General features: G+C 37.4%; 2 protein-coding genes across 20 annotated transcripts in view; one reads left to right on the forward strand and one right to left on the reverse strand.

Moving 5' to 3' along the window:
- LOC131941269 (twitchin) overlaps positions 1 to 8,842 on the forward strand; it is a 222,995-nt gene extending 214,153 nt beyond the window's left edge. For all 18 annotated transcript variants that reach the window (XM_059300409.1, XM_059300419.1, XM_059300416.1 and 15 more), the window contains 5 exons: positions 288 to 401; positions 2,562 to 2,756; positions 3,399 to 3,524; positions 4,346 to 4,581; positions 8,375 to 8,842. In XM_059300409.1, coding sequence (XP_059156392.1) covers positions 288 to 401; positions 2,562 to 2,756; positions 3,399 to 3,524; positions 4,346 to 4,581; positions 8,375 to 8,377 — 674 coding nt within the window. In that variant the 3' untranslated portion in view covers positions 8,378 to 8,842. The remainder of the gene's footprint in view (positions 1 to 287; positions 402 to 2,561; positions 2,757 to 3,398; positions 3,525 to 4,345; positions 4,582 to 8,374) is intronic.
- A 1,575-nt stretch (positions 8,843 to 10,417) lies between these two features.
- On the reverse strand, positions 10,418 to 20,552 carry LOC131941291 (vesicle transport protein GOT1B). Of its 2 annotated transcripts, XR_009386629.1 has the most exons (8): positions 20,290 to 20,552; positions 17,466 to 17,557; positions 16,960 to 17,138; positions 16,785 to 16,866; positions 16,551 to 16,583; positions 15,110 to 15,125; positions 11,415 to 11,478; positions 10,423 to 11,054 (listed from the first exon to the last, which is right to left on the reverse strand). XR_009386629.1 is itself a non-coding variant. In XM_059300470.1 (7 exons), exons 1-6 carry the CDS (start codon positions 20,312 to 20,314, stop codon positions 15,114 to 15,116), a joined length of 423 nt encoding a protein of 140 aa, XP_059156453.1. In that variant the 5' UTR covers positions 20,315 to 20,552; the 3' UTR covers positions 10,418 to 11,478; positions 15,110 to 15,113. The 2 variants fall into 2 exon arrangements, 1 of the variants encoding a protein (XP_059156453.1); XM_059300470.1 differs by having other exon boundaries at positions 10,418 to 11,478.
- Between the last annotated feature and the right edge of the window lie 103 nt (positions 20,553 to 20,655).

The raw sequence follows: 20,655 nt of genomic DNA on the forward strand, positions 1-20,655 counted from the left end.
GGCAGATTTCTTCTTTGTTAGAGATAATGGGTCAGCCATTTATGTCATGTCATCCATAAAAGTGCTCCACAGAATAGGAGGGGTGTGACACATTCCCACACGTGAATTAGGGGGTGGGGGATCCATGTTTAAGTTAACATCCATACATTAAATCCAACATCAAAATACTTTGTACAGGGGGGGGGGGTTTATGAAATATGTTCTTGTGTGGATCACATTCATGAATAGCACCTTACTTTTCTTTGAGCAAACATTGTAAGAAGCTAGATTTGATCTTGTTCTTGCAGTAAAGACACCGGTCCCAACCAAGAAAACTGTGGAATCTCCCAAGTTCATTGACCTACTTCAAGGTCAAGTGGTCAGTGATGGAGATGCTGTCACACTTCAGTGCAGAATTTCAGGTCAGGTCAAACCTAACCTTAAGTTACATCATCACCCAACTAACCCAGGTCAAACCTAACCTTAAGTTACATCATCACCTAAGCAGTCTATCAGTTGCACAACACAAATCAATATTCCATTTGCCCACCCCACACTTGATTGTCTTTTAACCCCAAATAAATCTATTCTTAGACCCAAACTCTCGCCAAATCCCTTGGCAACCTCCATTTATGACGTACATATGGGGGGGGGGGGGGGGGGTCATAGTAAAGTTGAGTTTTGTGGACGCTTGCAGGATGGTTGGGGGGAAGGGTTGGTAGGCCTAGCTGTAACGCTTGCAGGATGGTTGGGGGGAAGGGTTGGTAGGCCTAGCTGTAACGCTTGCAGGATGGTTGGGGGGAAGGGTTGGTAGGCCTAGCTGTAACGCTTGCAGGATGGTTGGGGGGAAGGGTTGGTAGGCCTAGCTGTAACGCTTGCAGGATGGTTGGGGGGAAGGGTTGGTAGGCCTAGCTGTAACCTCCACACATCAGATTGGTATACTACTAAGAGAAAAAAATAACCAAAATAAAAATATTTATATGTTAATCATTAAAACACCATATTACTTTACTAAATATCCAAATAGATTCATTGCCTTAAATAATTTAAACTCCCCTTTATAAATAGGTATTTTTAAAAAATTATTTATCTATCATTTGGCCGACCAAAAGAAAAATGATTGAAACAATGAATACAAAGATTAATTTCTTTAGTCTCCAACTGTAAGATCTGCCTAAACTGTTATACAAAAATTGATCATGTTGGGGGAACTTCCATCTAATTGGAATAACAAATTAATGTATCATTAAAGCTAAACTTGAATTAACAACTAAGGATTGAAATGATTTGAGTGCGTTGGAATTTTTCCACTTTGTACCATCTGAATGGGAAGATTTATTTTTTTAAAATCATAAGCGCATGGGGTTCAGACCCGCATTTTTTAAAAAAGATCTGCCAGTGGTGAAAATGTTTTATTATACTTAGTCTTCATAACAAAGTTAAATCATGCCAAATATTATTTTAAATTAAATTATATCCTAACTTAACCAATTACATTGCTAAGAAACGAAGATTTATATCAAATGTTTGAGGCCTTGTAGGTTTAGTAAAGAAATCCAATTATTTATTGTGTTTTTATACTTGTTTTTGTTTTTAACTAATTCATACTCATTTGGTCTACTGTTCTCCTTAAAGTTTATCTGTAGATTTAGATAAAATTATTGTAAAGATCTAGATAAATTTATTATATAGATCTAGATAAATGTATTGTAGGGCTTATAGATTTAGATAAAATTATTGTATATATCTAGATAAAATTATTTTATAGATCTAGATAAATTTATTGTATACTCAAATTAGAACTGTCAAGTGTATCCTATTGAAAATTGATAATAGTGTTGGAACCTAATAAAAATAGTTAACAGACATATTGTTAAAGCTATAGCCTAGATAACCGACAGAAAAATTAGCTTTACAATAAAAAAATATTGGGGAACTCCTCAAGTTTTAGTAGTACACTAGCCGTACCGGCCAGGACCTGCACTGGTATTTGAGATCAAATTATCTGTAAAGGGCCCTAACTTGTTTCACATTAAGCATCATGTACCCTGGGCATAAGAAAACAATAACACAGACATAGACCAAAACATTAGAATGACTTTTATTAGTAAACAGTACGTTTAGAGTATATTTAAAATACCTGTGTCTGTGTTTTACATTGCACTTAATCAAGGCATGAAAATTCTATAGTTCTTTTCTAACATGAAAATAAACTACTGAAGTTATCTCGAAGGATAATAAATTTAGTTTAATTTTGTTCTTTGCACTTCACGTCAATAACAATACTAAGTTGCAAAGTGAAATTTAATTTTGAAAATGTTTTAATAGAGATTTTTCTAGCCATCGATTTATGTTTTATGTACAAAAATTGAAACAAAATGAATATTGCACAATGGTGATAAAGTGGAGTTTTTTTTGTTTTGCTTTTTTTGACTAATATATGTGTATCATAAATATAGTAACTAATCTGTTAAAGATAAACCAAGTCCATTTGAGTTTTATAGTATAGACAGATTATCACACTAACCCTCACACTAACCTGAAGTTGATCATAGTTACATTATCCTTTGTTGGACCTCCAGGCAAGCCAGATGAAATCAAGTGGTCTAGAGATGGTTTGCCCATCCAACCATCCGAGGATTTCCGTATGGAAAATGCTGGAGATGTGTACAAGCTTCTTGTTGCTGAAATATTCCCAGAAGACTCGGGTGTCTACACTGTACAGGCTTCCAACTCTGCAGGATCAGTCTCCTCCTCATGTAGTATTTATGTTGGTGGTAAGTCAGTTAGTCTCCTTGTGATGTGACATTTAATATTTAAATTATGGCCTGGGTTAAACCATCATGTAATGGCCTGGGTTAAACCATCAGTTAATGGCCTGGGTTAAACCATCAGTTAATGGCCTGGGTTAAACCATCAGTTAATGGCCTGGGTTAAACCATCAGTTAATGGCCTGGGTTAAACCATCAGTTAATGGCCTGGGTTAAACCATCAGTTAATGGCCTGGGTTAAACCATCAGTTAATGGCCTGGGTTAAACCATCAGTTAATGGCCTGGGTTAAACCATCAGTTAATGGCCTGGGTTAAACCATCAGTTAATGGCTTGGGTTAAACCATCAGTTAATGGCCTGGGTTAAACCATCAGTTAATGGCCTGGGTTAAACCATCAGTTAATGGCCTGGGTTAAACCATCGGTTAATGGCTTGGGTTAAACCATCGGTTAATGGCTTGGGTTAAACCATCAGTTAATGGCTTGGGTTAAACCATCATGTAATGGCCTGGGTTAAACCATCAGTTAATGGCCTGGGTTAAACCATCAGTTAATGGCCTGGGTTAAACCATCAGTTAATGGCCTGGGTTAAACCATCAGTTAATGGCCTGGGTTAAACCATCATGTAATGGCCTGTCTGTGTGTTAAGTCCCAGATGAAGAGCCCTCTGCTCCTGTGTTCGCCACCTTCCCAAAGAGTGCTTGTATTGATGAGGGCTGCCCCATCACTTTTGCCTTCAGTCTACAAGCTACACAAGCTACATCTGCAGTCTCAGGTACAGCAACAATGACTGGACAACCTTTTTTTTTTTTCAAACTTCTGCCATTTTTTTTTAAATTATTTATTTAATAATGCTTATGTTGCATCAAATTGTACCATCAATCCTTATGGATCATAATGAGAATACATGTTTAAATTGATGTTGCATCAAATGGTAGCATCAATCCTTATGGATCATAATGAGAATACATGTTTAAATTGATGTTGCATCAAATGGTAGCATCAATCCTTATGGATCATAATGAGAATACATGTTTAAATTGATGTTGCATCAAATGGTAGCATCAGTCCTTATGGATCATAATGAGAATACATGTTTAAATTGATGTTGCATCAAATTGTAGCATCAATCCTTATGGATCATAATGAGAATACATGTTTAAATTGATGTTGCATCAAATGGTAGCATCAATCCTTATGGATCATAATGAGAATACATGTTTAAATTGATGTTGCATCAAATGGTAGCATCAATCCTTATGGATCATAATGAGAATACATGTTTAAATTGATGTTGCATCAAATGGTAGCATCAATCCTTATGGATCATAATGAGAATACATGTTTAAATTGATGTTGCATCAAATGGTAGCATCAATCCTTATGGATCATAATGAGAATACATGTTTAAATTGATGTTGCATCAAATTGTAGCATCAATCCTTATGGATCATAATGAGAATACATGTTTAAATTTAATTAGTTTAAACTTTACTTAAATAGCCTTCAGATAATAAATGTAGTACAGCTATATCAATACTGTAAGCTATTTAATGATGAAACTACCACTATAAAAAAACTTATTGTTGTTGGCAGTATCTTGGAGTAAAGATGGCCGGCCTATTGATGATGCAGGTCGCTTCACCTTTAGCCAAGATGGAACTAGTGGCACTTTGACCATCCCTGCCGCCTTGTCCACTGACTCAGGATCCTACACTGTTACAGCTAAAGATGACCGCGGTCAGTCCAGCTGGACGTTTTCGCTTTTTGTCAGGATAGGGGACACTGTGTCTGGGGATGTGGACGTTCAACAGCTGCTTGATTCTGTCCAGGTCAGTCTTCTCTAGGTCAGTCTTCTCTTTGTCCAGGTCAGTCTTCTCTATGTCCAGGTCAGTCTTCTCTATGTCTAGGTCAGTCTTCTCTATGTCTAGGTCAGTCTTGTCCAGGTCAGTCTATGTCCAGGTCAGTCTTGTCCAGGTCAGTCTTCTCTTTGTCCAGGTCAGTCTTCTCTATGTCTAGGTCAGTCTTGTCCAGGTCAGTCTATGTCCAGGTCAGTCTTCTCTATGTCCAGGTCAGTCTTCTCTATGTCCAGGTCAGTCTTCTCTATGTCTAGGTCAGTCTTCTCTATGTCCAGGTCAGTCTTCTCTATGTCTAGGTCAGTCTTCTCTATGTCCAGGTCAGTCTTCTCTATGTCTAGGTCAGTCTATGTCCAGGTCAGTCTTCTCTATGTCCAGGTCAGTCTTCTCTATGTCCAGGTCAGTCTTCTCTATGTCCAGGTCAGTCTATGTCCAGGTCAGTCTTCTCTATGTCTAGGTCAGTCTTCTCTATGTCCAGGTCAGTCTTCTCTATGTCCAGGTCAGTCTTCTCTATGTCCAGGTCAGTCTTCTCTATGTCCAGGTCAGTCTTCTCTATGTCTAGGTCAGTCTTCTCTATGTCCAGGTCAGTCTTCTCTATGTCCAGGTCAGTCTTCTCTATGTCCAGGTCAGTCTTCTCTATGTCCAGGTCAGTCTATGTCCAGGTCAGTCTTCTCTATGTCTAGGTCAGTCTTCTCTATGTCCAGGTCAGTCTTCTCTATGTCCAGGTCAGTCTTCTCTATGTCTAGGTCAGTCTTCTCTATGTCCAGGTCAGTCTTCTCTATGTCCAGGTCAGTCTTCTCTATGTCCAGGTCAGTCTTCTCTATGTCCAGGTCAGTCTATGTCCAGGTCAGTCTTCTCTATGTCCAGGTCAGTCTTCTCTATGTCCAGGTCAGTCTTCTCTATGTCCAGGTCAGTCTTCTCTATGTCCAGGTCAGTCTATGTCCAGGTCAGTCTTCTCTATGTCTAGGTCAGTCTTCTCTATGTCCAGGTCAGTCTTCTCTATGTCTAGGTCAGTCTTCTCTATGTCTAGGTCAGTCTTGTCCAGGTCAGTCTATGTCCAGGTCAGTCTTGTCCAGGTCAGTCTTCTCTTTGTCCAGGTCAGTCTTCTCTATGTCCAGGTCAGTCTTCTCTATGTCTAGGTCAGTCTTCTCTATGTCTAGGTCAGTCTTGTCCAGGTCAGTCTATGTCCAGGTCAGTCTTGTCCAGGTCAGTCTTCTCTTTGTCCAGGTCAGTCTTCTCTATGTCTAGGTCAGTCTTGTCCAGGTCAGTCTATGTCCAGGTCAGTCTTCTCTATGTCCAGGTCAGTCTTCTCTATGTCCAGGTCAGTCTTCTCTATGTCTAGGTCAGTCTTCTCTATGTCCAGGTCAGTCTTCTCTATGTCTAGGTCAGTCTTCTCTATGTCCAGGTCAGTCTTCTCTATGTCTAGGTCAGTCTATGTCCAGGTCAGTCTTCTCTATGTCCAGGTCAGTCTTCTCTATGTCCAGGTCAGTCTTCTCTATGTCCAGGTCAGTCTATGTCCAGGTCAGTCTTCTCTATGTCTAGGTCAGTCTTCTCTATGTCCAGGTCAGTCTTCTCTATGTCCAGGTCAGTCTTCTCTATGTCCAGGTCAGTCTTCTCTATGTCCAGGTCAGTCTTCTCTATGTCTAGGTCAGTCTTCTCTATGTCCAGGTCAGTCTTCTCTATGTCCAGGTCAGTCTTCTCTATGTCCAGGTCAGTCTTCTCTATGTCCAGGTCAGTCTATGTCCAGGTCAGTCTTCTCTATGTCTAGGTCAGTCTTCTCTATGTCCAGGTCAGTCTTCTCTATGTCCAGGTCAGTCTTCTCTATGTCTAGGTCAGTCTTCTCTATGTCCAGGTCAGTCTTCTCTATGTCCAGGTCAGTCTTCTCTATGTCCAGGTCAGTCTTCTCTATGTCCAGGTCAGTCTATGTCCAGGTCAGTCTTCTCTATGTCCAGGTCAGTCTTCTCTATGTCCAGGTCAGTCTTCTCTATGTCCAGGTCAGTCTTCTCTATGTCCAGGTCAGTCTATGTCCAGGTCAGTCTTCTCTATGTCTAGGTCAGTCTTCTCTATGTCCAGGTCAGTCTTCTCTATGTCCAGGTCAGTCTTCTCTATGTCCAGGTCAGTCTTCTCTATGTCCAGGTCAGTCTTCTCTATGTCAAGACATTCATCTCATTCTATTTGACTCTTTACCCTAAATACTGTTGTTATTCATCTCATTTTATTTCACTATTCATTCTAACAGTCCATATAATTTTTTTATTCCTCATTTTAAACGCTATGTTATTATTATGTCTTGGTATTTTGAATTGGATTTCTTCCTTAAGCTTGCTCTTAGGGTCAAAGTGCTCACATCTCAAAGAAATTTTTCCCATTGAAATGCCATTATTCATTTCTGCCCTCTAAATGCCATATCATTTCAAAATGCCGTTCCTTTTTTTCGGTCTGTCACATGTTTTTGAATAAGAAAAATCTATTTATTAATTACGTTTACTGTTGACGTAGACTGTTGAATATAATGTATAAAAGAAAAAAAAACGAAAACGTCAAGAAAAAAAACTATTTTCCCATGAAAATAACACAACCATTTGACCAAAGATGCTGGCAGAGAGAAGTTTATGGATGCTAAACTCTTTTGGTCATTTCAATTGACTTCATTCTTACACTCTCAACATAATACTTTATCTCTTAGCTGATTGGAACTTAACAAAGTTTACTGAACAGAATTGTTACACTCTCAACATAATACTTTATCTCTAAGCTGAATGGAACTTAACGAAGTTTACTGAACAGAATTGTTACACTCTCAACATAATACTTTATCTCTAAGCTGAATGGAACTTAACAAAAATCTGTTGTGTTATTGCACCTGTATGACCATACGATGTCATGGCACTTGTATGGTTTGACGTACAAGATTTTGAAGGTATGAGCAGTCGAGCCAGTGATTTTTTTATTTGAGATGAGCAAAATTTGAGGAACTAAGAACTGTGGGTTTCTTGGATCACGAAGAAGAAACACCCAAAAAATGTGCAACTGATCGTGCCAATTTAATGATACTTGTTATTGCACCAATTTAAAGGTACTTGTTATTGCACCAATTTAATGATACTTGTTATTGCACCAATTTAAAGGTACTTGTTATTGCACCAATTTAATGATACTTGTTATTGCACCAATTTAAAGGTACTTGTCGAATGTATTTTTGCAACATTCTGAAAGTAGGAAGAAGCAAACATCCTTGATAGGCTTTGGCCTGCATAAGTAAAGCAAAAATACAAAGCTGAGTGAAGCAGTCATGAACTGATTACTAAATTTTGTGGATCTATGTTCAGTGAATTTTAGTCAGGTTCAATTTAGTTTAGGGATAACTTGTAGCATTAATAGTGTAACAAGTAAGTGAATTAAAGTGACCGAAGAGTTTAGCATTAACAATGTGAGTGAACAAAGTCCAGCTCCTCTGTCTATACATACTTTATATAATCAGTTGTTTTTTTCTTGACATTTTCCTGTATTATGTTTGTATACAACTTTGATTATTTATAAATACATTTTGATTATTTATAAATACATTTTGATTATTAAAAATTCTTTAAATCTGTAACAAAACAAGTGCTTTGGCATTTTAGAGACTGAAATTGATTGGTAGCGCTGTAGTTAAAGAATATTATTATTGTATGAAGCCATCTAGGTTTAAAGCAGTTATTTATATTATAGTGTTTGTAAATAATACTGATTCCCTTGTCTTAAAATGCCTTTTATGAATTGATTTCAGTAAGAAAAAAAAATCTGTGATGTTATGTTCTGCAAGTTTGGCTCTACAAACTCATAGCACAAGCAATGATTGAACTTTGGAACAAGCAATGATTGAAGAGAGCTATCAAGTTTGAACTTTGAACCAGTCAATTGCTACTCTACAGAACAGGCTGCTTGGGTCACTTATTTATTTCATTCATAACTTTTTTTGTCTCATTTGCTTTGGATCAGCCCGTACACATCCTTTGTGTCAGTCTCCACTGGACTGAGGCTGACTCTCATCAATGTTTGCATCAGCTGGGTGCTTGTGTGCCTGCTTTCATGTTTGATCTTGTGTTTGGGTGGCTGGGCTATGAATGTTGTCTCCTGTGTGCTCTGACCCCTCTGTATCCCCTCTGTATGGGTGGGTCCTCTCTGGACATTTTAGTCTAGTTCATCACAGTCCACTGAGAGGACTCTCCCCCACTCAATAAAGCTAATGATTGACTTCCTGACTTTCTTCATTTCTTACATCAAGTCTGATGTCAAATATTGGCACTACAAGCTACTAGAACATTGGGGCTACAAGCTGCTAGAAACTAGAACATTGGGGCTACAAGCTGCTAGAAACTAGACCATTGGGGCTACAAGCTCCTCTACCTCTGTCACAAAAGCCAGACAACCACCTCCCCCCATCCCAAAAAGAAAAATACGTCACAACACATCCAACAACCGCTACCCCCACCCCCTCATCAAAATGCATTCGATTTATTTTTTTAACCATCGATTTTCTTTTAATAGTTTTAAAATATTGACTGAGCTCGACCAATATAGGGTATTGTAATCAATTTCTATTACAATTCACTAAAACTGTTTTCTAAAACGCGAATTAACGGCTAAAATTCAGTTTCTTAACATTTATTGTTAATGCAAAAGTATCACGTCACAAAATTACGGATACCCACCCCCTAGGAGTGTGATGTTATTTATGGGAGACCCCCTTCCTCTCCTGTTAAAAACAGTCTTATCATATATTTCTTCTCCACTAACAAGACACGGCCTGGGTCAGAGCTCATTAGTTTTTTAAATCAGTATGCCTAGAAAGTCATTGCACGAACATAACTTTTGAAATTGACTGTGACGTCATTTTAATTTTTTTCCCTAAAGGGGAGAGGGTTGGGTAAGTCTAGTTATTATAGTCGTCTTTACGGGGATTTTATTTTGAGATAACGAATTAAAATAGAAGCAGAGAGAAACTATAGGCCTACTAATTTTTTTATCTCTCTTAAAATTTCGACGAAGAGTAACGCCTTCCGACTGCACTCATCGAATAGCGACCCAAGAATCCAGATTGTGATGACATCTAATCGAGTATCTCATCTCTCACCTTGTAGCTCAGATAACCGTAGAATCGTTCAATGAATTAGTCGCGTCATTTCTTAACAAAACTAGCTGTGAAATCGTACATAATTAGTAAATTACAATACAATTGATTTCTTTTATAAGTGGTAAAGTTTAGTAAATCAACACATCCAGTACAAACCCATCAGATTTTAGTTGGCACAAAAGCACCCCTTCCCCCATCATTGTTTCTTAAGGATGTTTTACAGAACACAATCGAGGTAGAAGTAAGACAGTTTTGTAAAGACTCGTAGCCGCTACATTTCTCAACTTTGAATGTTTATAATTCAAAACTCCAGCTTAAAATCCCTTTTGGCGCCCCACCCTAGCTATGCCTCGGGGGAGGGGGGAAGGTGTAGAGAAGGGTTGTGACCAGGGGATTCTATCCAGGAGTTGGAGTGGTGAGGGTGGGAGCTTAATGAGCAACCAGAGCTTAATGAGAGCACCCCATCAAGTATTGGTCTCATGTGGCGGCTCTAGTTAAGCGAAGCTGGCAGACTGAAGGACAGACTCGAGGAATCTACGGCTTTTATTCTCACAGACTGAAGGACAGACTCGAGGAATCTACGGCTTTTATTCTCACAGACTGAAGGACAGACTCGAGGAATCTACGGCTTTTATTCTCACAGACTGAAGGACAGACTCGAGGAATCTACGGCTTTTATTCTCACAGACTGAAGGACAGACTCGAGGAATCTACTGCTTTTATTCTCACAGACTGAAGGACAGACTCGAGGAATCTACTGCTTTTATTCTCACAGACTGAAGGACAGACTCGAGGAATCTACTGCTTTTATTCTCACAGACTGAAGGACAGACTCAAGGAATCTACTGCTTTTATTCTCACAGACTGAAGGACAGACTCGAGAAATCTACTGCTTTTATTCTCACAGACTGAAGGACAGACTCAAGGAATCTACTGCTTTTATTCTCACAGACTGAAGGACAGACTCGAGAAATCTACTGCTTTTATTCTCACAGACTGAAGGACAGACTCGAGAAATCTACTGCTTTTATTCTCATACAACAGTGAGTCAAAGCTGAACAAAATCTGACACACGCAAACTTAATAGGCTAGCACGAATTTAGTAGCTTCATGTAACAGACACACCAACATAATCTTATGACAACACTAACACCATTCAAACTAGCAGACACCAACATGTTCTTATAACAACACTAACACCATTCAAACTAGCAGACACCAACATATTCTTATAACAACACCATTTAAACTAGCAGACACCAACATATTCTTATAACAACACCAACACCATTCAAACTAGCAGACACCAACATATTCTTATAACAACACCATTTAAACTAGCAGACACCAACATATTCTTATAACAACACTAACACCATTTAAACTAGCAGACACCAACATATTCTTATAACAACACTAACACCATTTAAACTAGCAGACACCAACATATTCTTATAACAACACTAACACCATTTAAACTAGCAGACACCAACATATTCTTATAAAAACACCATTTAAACTAGCAGACACCAACATTTTCTTATAACAACACTAACACCATTTAAACTAGCAGACACCAACATATTCTTATAACAACACCAACACCATTCAAACTAGCAGACACCAACATATTCTTATAACAACACCAAACTAGCAGACACCAACATAATCTTATGACAACACTAACACCATCCAGTGAGCAACACTGTGATAGAAAAGCTTGCCAAACCCCAGAAGACCAGCACATTTCTCTGCACCTGTCAATTAGGTTCACACAAGTCATTAGAATATTCAGGTCATCAATTAGCCAATAATTAATTATTTAATCCATTAGAATACTCAAATCATCAAATAGCCAACAATTAATTAATTGAATCATTAGAATACGTAAATCATCAAATAGCTAACAATTAATTAATTGAATCATTAGAATACGTAAATCATCAAATAGCTAACAATTAATTATTTTAATATTTTTCCTTCAATTACCAGTAGATTTGAGAAAGCAAAAAAAAAAAGTTCTCACCCTAACGAAGAGATGTATGAAGGAGAAAAAAAAAACACTAGAAAATAATCAAAGGAGATATGTATGGGGTCATACATATATGTATGTAAGAAAATAGTTTGAAGTGACACTTGAATCACGGACCAAATGAAGTACAACATGAAACTCCTAAGTTCACATTCCTGGCTGGATACTTTGATCCAACCCACTCTATTGGGCAGTGTATGCAGAGTTTCTTCCAGCCCCCCCCCCCCCCCGGAGAAAAAAGTCTGGATGAAACACTGAGTGTATGGTGGGCAGAGTGCTGACCATACATGTATCCCAGTGAGGTCAGGTCATTGAAACTCTATTTCATAAGCACCGTGTGTCTTGGCCAAAAATGTGTCCTAATCTCATTTCAAATTTTTCATACAATAGACTTGGAAAGCTGGTTTCAAATTATTATTACAAATTTTTGTAGCCAGAAAGCATATTAAATTATTTTCAACCAAAATTGAATATTTTATAAGATTTGTGAAATAAGTACAAAATGACTTCTGGTTTTATTAAAGCCAAAAATATTTAAACTTATAATAATTAGTAATAATAAAAGTAATTTAGCCAACACTTTTATTTTTAATTTGGATTAGTATAGTCAGGATGTTGCGGTGAGAGGGAATGTTATATTTAATAAATCAATACAATACTAGGCTATACACCATTGACTACTATTGTGTATTTTATCACGGAAAACAATTGATGTGACCTTTCATAGTTTTACTCTCCCTGGCCATGACGGTTGACTTCGAGAAGAGATTGAGGGCGGTTTTTAAAAATAATTGATGAATTGATAAAATAATTCAAGTAATATTCAATAGCAAATTATGGAAATAAGTGTAATCGATTGTTCTCAAACAACTGTACGTTTTTAAAATGTAACTAGAATCTATACTTTTATCGTTGGCCATAAATTTTTAAAGATTTATAACAAATTTAGGGTAAAACTTAGCGTATTTTATTCTCCGCTGCCTGTTTACCTACAGTTGAGCGTATTTTACTATAATAACCGAAACACACAAAACCATTAGGAAAACACGATTAATTTATTTGTGTTGTATTGTATTTTTGTTTTAACAAATGAATAAAAATAAATTTAAAAAAATAGAGACTGACTTTGTTTTAGATTTTGATAATGGACACAAGCGAGAAAAGTCTCAAAGGTATTTGAGAGGTGCATTAATTTAAAAATCTTGCACGGCGTAGTTACAATTAATATGGTTATAAAATCCTGTCTGTCTGGTTTTTTTCGGACTTTACTAAAGATTGGACGTATTTGATGTTTTTAATATTTTCGGTAACTAAATAAAAATTAAAAAAAAAAGCAAAAACAATTTGGTTTTCACGTGTAATGGCGACATAAACAATGGCATCCTGCTATTGGATAGGCCGACATAAATTTTATTGTACACATTGTAAGCTAAAAATAGAAAACTAGGTCATGGGGTTTTAAATTTGCATTGTTATTTAAAAACTTGATCTGCAAAGTTTTGTAAACAAATAGTTATTGATCACTAAGTTACTGTACAGCCAATCAATATTTGTCTTACAAAAGTGAAACATCCGGTTATAACTTAGGCTTGATGAAAATAAATAGAGATGTAGCCTTAAACTCAACAAATTATTTTCAAGTTCTCTGGATTTGCAACTTTTATAGCATTTATTCTAAAAATATACAATTTCTAAATTAATTTTAGGCTTAAGTTTTTTTGTTTTTTTTTTACGGTCTAAATCTAAAAAGCACGTTTTTATTCCATGTCAACAACACTATGGAAGGAATCTCGTCAACTCGCTTGTCTCCATTTACTTTTGTGAAAACTTGAGAAAATCCAAATTTAGCATCTCTCAAACCTATATTTTGTAGAGAGCCCTGACCAAGGGGAATTAACTCACATTTAATTTATTTATAAAATATTTGCGCAACAATTCTGAAACAAAATGTACGAGAAAATATCCTAACATTTACACAATGTAGAATGTATCCTAACATTTACACAATGTAGAATGTATCCTAACATTTACACAATGTAGAATGTATCCTAACATTTACACAATGTAGAATGTATCCTAACATATCCCTTACACTGAGCAGATAATGAGAAAGCAAGAACATTATCCATCAAACTAGATCTCAAGTCAGTTATTACAGGGGATCTGTGTACACTAATGACAGGGGAGCTGTGTACACTAGTGTCAGGGGAGCTGTGTACACTAGTGTCAGGGGAGCTGTGTACACTAGTGTCAGGGGAGCTGTGTACACTAGTGTCAGGGGAGCTGTGTACACTAGTGTCAGGGGAGCTGTGTACACAATGTCAGGGGAGCTGTGTACACTGTCAGGGGAGCTGTGTACACTAGTGTCAGGGGAGCTGTGTACACTAGTGTCAGGGGAGCTGTGTACACTAGTGTCAGGGGAGCTGTGTACACTAGTGTCAGGGGAGCTGTGTACACTAGTGTCAGGGGAGCTGTGTACACAATGTCAGGGGAGCTGTGTACACTGTCAGGGGAGCTGTGTACACTAGTGTCAGGGGAGCTGTGTACACTAGTGTCAGGGGAGCTGTGTACACAATGTCAGGGGAGCTGTGTACACAATGTCAGGGGAGCTGTGTACACAATGTCAGGGGAGCTGTGTACACTGTCAGGGGAGCTGTGTACACTGTCAGGGGAGCTGTGTACACTGTCAGGGGAGCTGTGTACACTGTCAGGGGAGCTGTGTACACTGTCAGGGGAGCTGTGTACACTGTCAGGGGAGCTGTGTACACTGTCAGGGGAGCTGTGTACACTGTCAGGGGAGCTGTGTACACTGTCAGGGGAGCTGTGTACACTGTCAGGGGAGCTGTGTACACTGTCAGGGGAGCTGTGTACACTGTCAGGGGAGCTGTGTACACTGTCAGGGGAGCTGTGTACACTGTCAGGGGAGCTGTGTACACTGTCAGGGGAGCTGTGTACACTAATGTTCTTACACCTGAGGGTCTCCCTCTGGTAAGGCTCAGCTGACTGGGTATATAGGTCATGTGGGGGTGGACAGAGCATTTCTAGTTGTCTGAAAATATCTAGTTCTAGTTCTCTGTCTGGTCAAGTTGTCTGGTCAAGTTGTTTTTATAACTGTTAGCTCAACCAATTGTCAATGAATAAAAATTTCCTTGTACCAACCACCACCACCACCATTGTACCAACCACCACCACCATTGTACCAACCACCACCACCATTGTACCAACCACCACCACCATTGTACCAACCACCACCACCATTGTACCAACCACCACCACCATTGTACCAACCACCACCACCATTGTACCAACCACCACCACCATTGTACCAACCACTTAGAAATCAAATATATACTCACAAATTTACACACTGTCCTGAAAATGTTCAAAGAAAATGAATTGGTGATAGAATTGGATTCAAATTCTAAGCTCAAATACAAGTGAACCCTTACATTCATCAAAGCATTAATCATGGCGTGGGGATAGTGTGGTCCAATGGCGTGGGGATAGTGTGGTCCAATGGCGTGGGGATAGTGTGGTCCAATGGTGTGGGGATAGTGTGGTCCAATGGTGTGGGGATAGTGTGGTCCAATGGCGTGGGGATAGTGTGGTCCAATGAAAAAGCTTACATTTGCTAACCTGGAAGTCCTGAGATCAGATCCCAGGCTCAAGAGGGGAGCACCTCCCTGAGTCCACCCAGCTCTAATGGGTACCTGACTTTGATCCCTGAGTCCACCCAGCTCTAATGGGTACCTGACTTTTGTCCCTGTCCAACCAGGTCTATTGGGTACCTGACTCTTGTTCGGGAACCAAAGGTGGTTGGACTAAGTGCTAAATATATCCCCTTGTATTCTGAGGTATTGAAACAGATTAAATCTACTTCATCTGTCCTATGTGTGTTGTGTATGAACAGGAGAGCTGATTACTACACCATTAATGGTGAGCTGATTACAAGCCCATTAACGACCAAGTTTTAAGCTCTCTATTATTAGACCTAGTAGTTTATGGAGGGGATTTTCAATTGTACAGTGACAAATCAAATTATTCTTGATCCTTTTAACAAGTGGATGAAATAAACAAGTGGATGAAATAAACAAATCAATGGAATAAACAAGTGGATGAAATAAACAAATCATGCAATAAACAAGTGGATGAAATAAAAAAGTGGATGAAATAAACAAATCAACAGAATAAACAAGTGGATGAAATTGAAATAAACAAGTGGATGAAATAAACAAGTGGATGAAATAAACAACTCATGCAATAAACAAGTGGATTAACAAAGTACACAAACAACAGAAGAGTGGCCAGCTCAGGGGAAGTAACTAACAATAACCAGAAATATTGGGCAAATCACTATCATTTATTTCAATAGGTTAAAAAAAAAGACAATACTTGAAGTGTAGAAAAAAATTAATTCATGCAATACAAGAGATGTGTCTTTCAAAAGTAGATGTCATGAGTGGTCAGTTGAATAAATCTAATGAGTGGTCAGTTGAATGGATCTAATGAGTGGTCGGTTGGATGGATCTAATGAGTGGTCAGTTGAATGGATCTAATGAATGATCAGTTGAATGGATCGAATGAGTGGTCAGTTGAATGGATCTAATGAGTGGTCGGTTGGATGGATAGAGTGAGTGGTCAGTTGAATGGATCTAATGAATGATGTGGTAAAATATGGTATAACAACAAAGCAAACAGAGCACCCATTCAACAGTGTCTAGTCAGTCATACATGGACAAGGTCTAGTCTGTCTTACATAAAAAACATGGACATGTCTAGACGTTCAAACTGTTATACCATTGAGCCAGATTCTCCAATTCTGTCAGCAATCTGAAAATATAATTGAAACAAAATGAGGTAAAAAAATTGTCAAAGTTTTCATTATACTCAAATGTGTAACAATCCTCTAATGCCAGACAGATTTAAAAATGTGTAACAATCCTCTGATGCCAGACAGATTTAAAAATGTGTAACAATCAACTCACAGATCTAATGACAGGCAGATTTAAAAATGTGTAACAATCAACTCACAGATCTAATGCCAGGCAGATTTAAAAATGTTCCTATGACAGGGACACGTCGTAGAAAGTTGACAGCCACAGGGAAAAATCCACTGGAAAAAATATGGGTATATTTGAATCAACACTGACAGGAGGGCACAAGACTGACATGAGGGCACAAGACTGACTGAGATAGAGGTACTGACCTGAAGAGTAAGAAGAAGCCATACAGCTCAACACACATGCCCACAATGGGCCAACCCAGCAGGACCACCAACATCCCTCCAACAAAAAATGCTGTAGCTTTCAGTTTGTGTTTTTGAAAGAAGAAACGAAACGTCCTCTCTAGACCAATGACAAACGCAAGTCCACTTATAAAAAGTATCTGAAACAGGAAATGTAGCTGTATAAATAAATAAATAAATTATTACCTGAGCTGTGTGGGCAGTAGTCTACACTAGCTAACACAAGACACTTCCACGCTACACATATGTGCTACACACGTGTTTACACAAGACACTTCCACGCTACACAAGACACTTCCACGCTACACATATGTGCTACACACGTGTTTACACAAGACACTTCCACGCTACACAAGACACTTCCACACTACACATATGTGCTACACACGTGTTTACACATGTCATCTTACACGTGTCACTTTTGTGCTACACATCAACTCTACAGTGTGCCTGAATACACAACTTACATTGCCAATAGCCAGAAGACCCTTGTCAAAGAACAACAGCATGCCCAAAAACAGAAAGGCAATGCCAAACCCAGCCAGACCCACTCCAATTTCTGAGGAAGAGACACAGCACTGAGTACATTGGTTAGATCAATTTAAAGAGACACAGCACTGGGTACATTGGTTAGATCAAGTTAAAGAGACACAGCACTGAGTACATTGGTTAGATCAAGTTAAAGAGACACAGCACTGAGTACGCTGGTTAGATCAAGTTAAAGAGACACAGCACTGAGTACATTGGTTAGATCAAGTTAAAGAGACACAGCACTGAGTACGTTGGTTAGATCAAGTTAAAGAGACACAGCACTGGGTACATTGGTTAGATCAAGTTAAAGAGACACAGCACTGAGTACATTGGTTAGATCAATTTAAAGAGACACAGCACTGAGTACATTGGTTAGATCAATTTAAAGAGACACAGCACTGAGTACATTGGTTAGATCAATTTAAAGAGACACAGCACTGAGTACATTGGTTAGATCAAGTTAAAGAGACACAGCACTGAGTACGCTGGTTAGATCAAGTTAAAGAGACACAGCACTGAGTGCGTTGGTTAGACGTTAAAGTAAGGTGTTGCATGGAATTTCTTTATTCTTTAAAAAGACACAAATCATTAAAAAGTGCATTATGTTCCCTTTTGTTTAAACAGTATTTTTTTAAAAAATGCGCTGTATCGGCACCATTGCAGCTGAGAGAAAAATGGAATATCTGGTTACTGGCTAATGGAACACGACCACATTTTGGCCTCTTGGATTTGTGTTGCAGCTGACTGTGTCATTCAGGCTTACCTACCAGTATTCTAACACTAATTAGATGTACTAATCTAATGTAGGCTTACCTACCAGTATTCTAACACTAATTAGATGTACGGTCTATTTAAAATTCTTTACCAGTATTCTAACACTAATTAGATGTACGGTCTATTTAAAATTCTTTACCAGTATTCTAACACTAATTAGATGTACGGTCTATTTAAAATTCTTTACCAGTATTCTAACACTTATTAGATGTACGGTCTATTTAAAATTCTTTACCAGTATTCTAATACTAATAAGATGTACGGTCTATTTAAAATTCTTTACCAGTATTCTAACACTAATAAGATGTACGGTCTATTTAAAATTCTTTACCAGTATTCTAACACTAATTAGATGTACGGTCTATTTAAAATTCTTTACCAGTATTCTAACACTAATTAGATGTACGGTCTATTTAAAATTCTTTACCAGTATTCTAATACTAATTAGATGTACGGTCTATTTAAAATTCTTTGAACATAAATGTATTTTCAATGTTGTCTTTTAAACTTGTTGCTTATTGTGGTTATAAATGTTTTCAGATTTGAATAAACTTTTTTATATTTAAATCTTTGCTTTTAATTCTTGTGCTTCAATGCTTTTATTTATGTGATGTTAAGTTATACGTTTTAGTGGCATACTGTTACTCTCCAAGTACATTATTTATAGTGGGTTGCTAATAGACAGCGCGGCCTAAGCAGTAAAGTGCTAACCCTAACCCAAAAGTCTCGAGTTCAAATCAGGATCCAAGTTGAGAAAATCAATACAACAGGTGGGCAAATAGAAACTTATCAAGGTGAAACCACTTTAATATTTAACTGGAATGATGGCCACTCTAACAGAGTTTAAAGTTCATTCCAAAATATTATATAGTAATTATAGTTATATTAGCGGCAATTGCCAATTAGCCATATTATTATTTCCATATAGCCCTAGATCTATAATAATCTATATAATTATATATTATATAATAAAATATATTAAATTATGTGCCTAAAATTTAAAAAATGATAGATGATTAATGATTATTACAGATTAGAAAGTAAAGTCGGCTGGGCATGGTGCTGACTACACTATCTCTTCATATGCCGAGGTCACTTGCCCCATTGAGACCGTCAAGTTTGAAAGGGAAACTTTACTTTTTACAGATTAGTTAGTCTGAGATTAGGGCTAGGCCTAAGGCCTAAGGGCCTAGATTCTGGTAAAATCACGATATAGCGTCGGTTATTATTCCGGAACTGTACAGCAGTAAAAAACAGTAAAACCATGGCGTAGTCTGTCAAGCCGTTCCGGAAACCACCGGAAGTACTGTAAACCATCATTTATTTGCCGCCATATTATTTTTAACACATAATGTTTAAAAATGTGCAAGGATTGATTTTAGTTGCATTTTAAATACTGTTTTGCTAATTATTTTGTATTTCTAATTATTTAAAGTGCATGTGCTAATTATTGCTGCTACTAAACATTATTCTAGTTATTCTTACTACTTTTAACTTTAGTAAATCTAATCGTCTTATTTTCTAACAGAACTAGAGCTGGTTGTCGCAAATCTTCTGCAGGTTTTTTCTGTTTCTTAAAAAAAAACATTAATTACTACACTCGACTTTATTAATAATATTTAGATTTACTAATTGTTGCTAATTTTTTGTCAGTTAAACATTAAATTAAGTTAAAACATAAATTTAATGCACTTGACTTTATTTTTCTTTCAACGGTCAAGTAAACTATGGTTTACAGTAACGAATGTTACCGAAACTCAACGAACATTACCCAATAATTTCCGACGCTATATCGTGATTTTACCTAGATTCTATCTCTTTTGAGTTTTACTGTTTTAGGCTTAGTACTTAGTAGCTTTTATTAAGTAACTAACTAAACAGTTACTAAGACCCTATAACGTAGTATAAAGCATGAAGCCAATAAATAATAATAATAATATAGATCTAGATCTAGCAAGTCCTAAGCTAAAACTCAAAAAAACTTACTTTGAAAATCTGTAACTTGCATCATTTTTTAACAAATTGTAATTTTATACCCAACTTTTTCAAATAGAATTGAATTGTGATACTCTTTATATTAACTTGTTAGTAGGCTTACTAGATTTCTAGATCTAGACCTTTTATTTAAAGTATTTCTTGATCTAGCGTTGTTGTAACATGTTAAATTTTAAAATTGTGACAAAGATTGCTTTGAAATCTGTTTCCACGTATTTATATATTTAGAGTAGTTGCCCTTGTTGGTTGGCGGTTAGTCTAAGTACAACTACTACCGTATTTTTGCCATAAAAACAAGGAAAGATTGTGGATTATACGGAGATTACAAAAAATTATTCTCTACAGAGCTGCCTATAA

This window comes from Physella acuta, unplaced genomic scaffold (assembly GCF_028476545.2).
Source record: "Physella acuta isolate Inbredline_101_S28 unplaced genomic scaffold, ASM2847654v3 ptg000355l, whole genome shotgun sequence".
NCBI classification, from domain to species: domain Eukaryota; kingdom Metazoa; phylum Mollusca; class Gastropoda; family Physidae; genus Physella; species Physella acuta.